This window comes from Sinocyclocheilus rhinocerous, unplaced genomic scaffold (assembly GCF_001515625.1).
Source record: "Sinocyclocheilus rhinocerous isolate Xijiao unplaced genomic scaffold, SAMN03320098_v1.1 scaffold106, whole genome shotgun sequence".
Lineage (NCBI taxonomy): Eukaryota > Metazoa > Chordata > Actinopteri > Cypriniformes > Cyprinidae > Sinocyclocheilus > Sinocyclocheilus rhinocerous.
In genome coordinates, this window is record NW_015633181.1 from 1,869,812 (window position 1) to 1,876,057 (window position 6,246).

The 6,246-nt window shown below is 36.1% G+C and overlaps 1 protein-coding gene across 1 annotated transcript; it reads left to right on the top strand.

The window, feature by feature from the left end:
- The first annotated feature begins 1,679 nt into the window (after positions 1 to 1,679).
- On the top strand, positions 1,680 to 5,414 carry LOC107743432 (high mobility group nucleosome-binding domain-containing protein 3-like). The gene is made up of 6 exons (XM_016556661.1): positions 1,680 to 1,924; positions 3,846 to 3,872; positions 3,981 to 4,010; positions 4,122 to 4,157; positions 4,257 to 4,355; positions 4,449 to 5,414. The coding sequence occupies exons 1-6, from the start codon at positions 1,907 to 1,909 to the stop codon at positions 4,494 to 4,496; spliced, it is 258 nt and encodes an 85-aa protein (XP_016412147.1). The 5' UTR covers positions 1,680 to 1,906; the 3' UTR covers positions 4,497 to 5,414.
- Positions 5,415 to 6,246: the final 832 nt, after the last annotated feature.

Below are 6,246 nucleotides of genomic sequence, written 5' to 3' on the forward strand. Positions count from 1 at the left end.
ATTCTTTTTCTATTTTATCTGTTTTCTATTTATTATATAAAAAAAATAAAAAAAACCTTGCTACGTGTACTGCGTTAAGCTAACTGAGACTTAGCACTTGCATATCATTAAAAGCATCTGCTAAATGACTAAATGTAAATGTAATATACAACATACTACTTAATATCCCTGATAGCACACATACATCACGGAGACGTCTATTTGTATACAAAAATATTATTATATTTATTTACATCTGCAATATGTCTGCAAGACATATTTTTTAGTGTTTGCTCATCTGCAATACGTCTATAGGACGTTTCCTATTAGATGTCAAATAGACATTTAGAAGATTTCTTTAAGATGTTTATGATTTAGAATGTATGTAAAACTGACATCTAAAAGACATATATCAGATGTTTGTACACAGCAGATGCTTTCCAGATGAAGTGATCTTTAACAGACATCTTGCAGACGTAGGCTATGTGTGCTATCTGGGATACTATACTATATAATTACTACTTAATAAATCTACACAAAAGTCTCCCAAAAGATTAAAATGTGGCCAAATATTCAGCATTCTGATTCTACCTTTTTACAATAACTATAGAAATTTCCGTGTATTTTTGCAATTTATTTAAAAAATGTCCATTACCTTTCTCAGGTTTTCCTTAAGAATATATAATTATTATTACTATTATTTTTGTTATTATTTGTCAAAATGCTATGTTCTGGTTTTAATATTTCAATTTTGGCATGATGTTCTGTTATATTTATAAATCCAAGTGTTAACATAATGTTATAAGATACTTTATAAGATATATATTTTTTTAATAACATGGATTTTTTTCACTTGTTTATATTTTAAGCATTTTAACACTAAAAGCAAAAACAAAACACCTAAACAAAATAATGAAAAAATTGTAATACTGCACAGGAACTGCAGCTTCATTCATTTTGCATCATATTTGCGCTGTAGATTTCAGCAACGGCAGCATTTTGTTGGTGTGACACAAGTGAAATGTTTGCTGTCGCCATTTTCTCCTGCAAAACCTTTGCACGCACGCGGGGCTTTAAAAGCCCAACAGCTCCGAGGTCCCTTTTAAATCCGGCTCCTAAAATAACTCGCACACATCTGGAAACCATAGGAAAAAAAACGAAAAGCCTTAGATTGCGCAACATTTATGATCTAATCGCATGGAAATTAAAGATGGGAATATGACTTGGTATTTTCCTAACATTTTAAATCGACAACAGAACCAACAAAATCTCCCTTCACTAGCTCAAAGTTATTGCAAAAGCAAATAATATACCAACTGATTGGCATGCAAAAGTGTCCGCACGGGTATCTTGCTATGATTTGAAAATGTGCAGTGAGTCTCCGCAGGCCAATCAACGGGAGCAGGAGGCGGAGAGACGGATTTAATAATCCTACTATGGTGAAGACGTGGCTTATGAATATTAAATGAGCACAATTGCGTTCATTCTGATTGGCTTAAAGGCAGTCGTTGGCAAGGGGACGCTAGTCTGCTGGCCAATGAGCGAATCCTACTATCAGTATGGCATTGCTCATGAATATTAATCAAGGTAAGTGACTGGACGTTCACGGAAGGTTGCCAGGTCGCGTCATCAATGTCTCATTAATATTCATAAGATGGGGCTTCGCCATAGTGGGAATCGAAAATTCGCTGTCAGGTCGGCCTGTGATGAATTGAATAGGGAAGAAGGAGGAGGAGGAGAATCCAATCCGGTTTGAGCAGGTTTTTGTTTCGGACGAGCGTTAACGTGTTCCTATACTGTGCTCAGACCTACTGTGTGAATCTTTAACCGAGCTCAACACACAGTGTCGACTGTTTTTCAGCGTTAAATCCGTGCATCCTGCATTTTTAACCGCTTTGATTTTTGCGTGTTGTACAAACCCATAGCCATGCCTAAAAGGAGCAAAGTAAGTAGCGCATTGGTTTCCTAATTTATCGAGGCACCATCTTTAATAGAACATGCAGTATAAAAAAAGCAAAAGAGGAATCAAAAGAATAGTGCATGTGCAATAGTGCACTTTGCATGCAAATGTGCTTATTTTTATCCAATTGCAGCAGTATTCGTGCATTTTTGTTTGCATATTCGTGTTTTAATAAACGCGTTTTGATTTGAGAGCGCGCGACTGAGATTTTTTTTCTCCATCAGAGTTAATTAAAACCCATGCTTAATTTTTATGCATGCGCGGATGTATAATTGGTGTGTGTAGTGTCGTGTTTTTGTTTACAAATAGACGAAGTCCCTGTCGACATCAGACAAAGGGGGTGTAACGATATTAGTTTTCGTTTATGTGCAGTTTATACAGTCGGGCGACCTAAAGGCTGTCGCGCGCAGGACATCAAATCAGATCGTTGCATGGAATATTTATGAATTTATCGATCACATGCAGTTTTTGTTTTTAGTAGGGTTGGCTAAAATTGCACGTAAATGTCTTTGTAAAGGCTCGGGTTTTTTTAGTGTCATGGCTGCCATTACGCTTAACCCTGATGATTTAACCTCGCCGTGGGTCTGAAAACACGGTGACAGACGGTGCAATATTTTATCCTGCAGCGCATAGTCGTGCATTAGGGATTAAATTCGTGCATTAGGGCTTTAGTGCACGATTGCGTCTTGATATATTTGATCGTGCAAGTGCCCAGATTATGCAATGGCGGTATTCTTGCACATCATAGCGCCACTGTTTGGTGTTCCCTATTATTCTGGTATATTCTGTAGTGTTTTTTTTTTCTTCTCGCGGCTGTGCACCTCGGGATGTTGTATTTGAAAGCGAATGGCGGGAATGTCATGGAGTGGGGTCGGTGGGGCGAGAGCAAATCTCCATTAATCATCGTTGAGTGAGACGGTGTGCATGAAGGGGGCGGTGCGCGCAAGACTGCAATAAAAACGGACCGAGCAGCACAGTATTGGAGAACGGAGGCAGGACATAAACACTTATTAATTACTGGCTGTGTGTTTGGGAGTCGTTTATAAATAATCCACAAACAGTACGAAACGTAGAGCAACCATGTTCGAACCCCGAGCGAATGACTCAAATGATCCGATTCTTTTTAATAATGAATCAAAACCATACGTGGCGAACAGTGTAGTCCGGTTCTCGAACGAATGACTCGAATGAGCCGACTCATTCTTAGTGAATCAATAATATACAACTCGATTATTCCAGTTCCCTATGGAATGGTTTTTATTAGCCCCGTTTCTAATGAATCTTATGAATCAATTAAAGCGGTTACTAAATTCCCAGTTGATGAAAACTGATTCACTTATGAAACCACAAGTTATTTACTTTGGCCATGTCTGCCTGGAAAGGAATCAAGAAATGTTTCTGTCCTATGTTGTACTCAAGGCTCGCTTAAATTATTGTAGTACTGACTGGTTATTCATGTCAACGTAGTTTTATTCATTTTTAATAAGTAATGTTTTATTAAAATAAATCAATGAAGGCAAAACAATCACGTGTTTTGATTGGTTTGGTATTTTAACCAATTATTGGCTGGCCTCTAAAACTATGAAAAGTCATTAAAAAGTCTATAAACATCTTTTGCAGTTGTATTAAATTTATTTATCATTTATTATATCTGTTCTGTTATTATCTCATTTGAAGAAATATTCTCAAAATATGTTTTCTCAAAAGTACTAAAAGAATTATTAAAGAGGAATCAGAAACAAAATAAAAGAAATTTGTACAATTCTCATCCCGACCTGATGAGCTAGACTGTTTTAGCTAATTCATTTTTGCCATTTTCTACATGCAACTTGTGTTATACAGATGCATCTGTTATAAATTACACTGATGGACTTGAGAGTAATACTTTCTCTTTTTTCCCCCATAGGCGAACAATGATACTGAAGTCACTGAGGTAAGCAGATCTCACTCCTTATTGCATAGAAATAAAGTTTAATAATAAAATAAATATTTTATTGCATCAAAATAAGGTACATGTTTTAAACTTGTTATTACTTTGCAGCCTAAAAGAAGGTCGGAGAGGTTGGTAAACGTGAGTATTCATGTTTTACTTTTATATACAGTTCTCATTCATTCAACAGATATGGCAATTATTTATATTCTTTATTTACTAATTGATGTATTATGACGTTTTCCTTTTTAGAAACCTGCACCCCCAAAGGCAGCGCCTAAGCCAAAGGTAACAAAACTCTTTAATTAAGAAGAATGCTAAAAACCTAGATGAAGTTATAAATTATAACTTGGCAATAATATAAAAAATTAATTGAACACGTTGTAGAAGGCGGCTGCCAAGCCTAAGAAAACAAAGGAACCCAAGGACGAGGAGAAGAAAGAGGAGGTGCCCGCAGAAAACGGAGAAACAAAAGCTGACGGAGAGGTAACATAGTCATATACTGGCAAATCGTACATATAAAACCTAAAATGATTTTTGGTCTTTCTATGTAATCTAACGCCAATGGTGTTTTTTCAGGCATCGGCAACAGAAGACGCCGACAAGAAGGGAGAAGACGGGGAATAACTTTGCTGAGGTCTCATCTTTTACCAGCACTCCCTGTACCTCTTTTCTTGTACAATTCAGGGGAATATTTTTATCTACTATTTTCTAAAGGCAGGTTTTTTAGTAGTTTGATTGTAGAGACACATTTTTTATGGAAGAAAAGAAACATTTTGAAAGTGATCTCATCATATCCAGCGTTTTTACATTGGGCAGAAAAAACTACCGTCATCGTAAATGTCGACAGGCTTTCTGCTCTCGCTTTCAAAGTGCGAGGTAGAGGGGAAGGTTGCAGGCATGTCGTTTACACAGACAGCTGGACATCTTACCGAGCTTGTCCGAATGACTAACATTCCATTGGCTCTATGAGGGATTTTGTTTTTTTTGTGTGTGTGTGTGTGTAACCTGTAATGTGTGTTTGGGGAGGGAGGGGTGGGCAAATAACTCATTGTTTATAAGGCGAAAGATTACTTGTAGAACGTTTGTAAGCTGTGTTCCATATGTTAACTGCAGTTCTCCATAATCATTTCTGCTAAATAAACATATTCTCTAGTACTGGAGTTCATGTCAGGCCTGTGCTTCGTGTTTATTGATTTTGTCTCTTCTGTGATAGTACCACAATAAATTTGTAAAACTGCTGTGAAAAAGATTTGTGGGGCTTTAAGTCCAGTTTGTGTTATGGTACCAATGGCAGACGTGGGATGAATATCTCCACAAAGCCAACGATTCTTTAATATCCAAACGCATTATTAAAATGGAAAATTTGAGACGAATGAGTCATTACGTTTAAAATCTCTTTAGTTGTAAAGCGTTCTGACCAGCAGTAGCAGTGTTTTTGTGGGACTTAGATATCAAGTATAAATGTACAGTTTCTTTTGATCATTGTTTATAGATGTATCTCTGTGTGTTATGGTTCAAGACAATAAAAAATCAGTTGTGATACCCTGTTCTCCCTTTGATTTTGAAGTTACATTCATTACTGTAGGTGTAATTATGCTTGCATTGTTTTAAAAGATTTATATATTAAAGGCACAATATGTAATTTTTCGCCGCTAGAGGGCGCATATTCAAAATAAACATCCCCACAGCCGATGCAATCCGACGGGACTCGGGCAGAAATCATGTTCATGGATGAGCTAATGATTTATTAACGTAGTAGAATGAAGCAGGGTGAGGCTGAAAGCCGTCGAAGCGAAACGAGGCCGCTGAACGAGCGTGACACACGGCTCGAAAGCAGCGGAGCTTTTATTATGCCACAGTCGACTGCTTCCGCTCCTTCTGGTCGTGAATTTCAAATGCTGCAATTTGTTCTGCATGTACCATGGTATGTTTAAAAAAAATACCATTGTATTACTTAGGGTTATTACAGTTAACTAAAACTAAAACCATAGAGTTGTTACTTGAGAAAAAAAAAATGTTCTCAAAATTAAAAAAAAAAAAAAATTTATTTTAGCTGGTTGCCAAGGAAACATTTCTCATTTTCATTTAGTTTGACTCAGTGTACTAAAATAACATTAAAAGTTCATAAAAACTATATATATATATATATATATATATATAATTTGATAAAAAAATCTTACATATTGTGCCTTTAAATGAACTGGCTGATTAAAATGAGATGAGGTTTCTGCAATTTCAAATGCTGCAATTTGTTCTGCATGTACCATGGTATGTTTAAAAAAAATACCATTGTATTACTTAGGGTTATTACAGTTAACTAAAACTAAAACCATAGAGTTGTTACTTGAAATAAAACAAATGTTGACTGAAATTT

What these genes read in the sequence shown, in the direction of transcription:
- LOC107743432 (XM_016556661.1), top strand. An exon ending in ATGATACTGAAGTCACTGAG is followed by an intron (nt 3,873 to 3,980) that starts GTAAGCAGATCT and finishes ATTACTTTGCAG; the next exon opens with CCTAAAAGAAGGTCGGAGAG. An exon ending in AAACAAAAGCTGACGGAGAG is followed by an intron (nt 4,356 to 4,448) that starts GTAACATAGTCA and finishes GTGTTTTTTCAG; the next exon opens with GCATCGGCAACAGAAGACGC.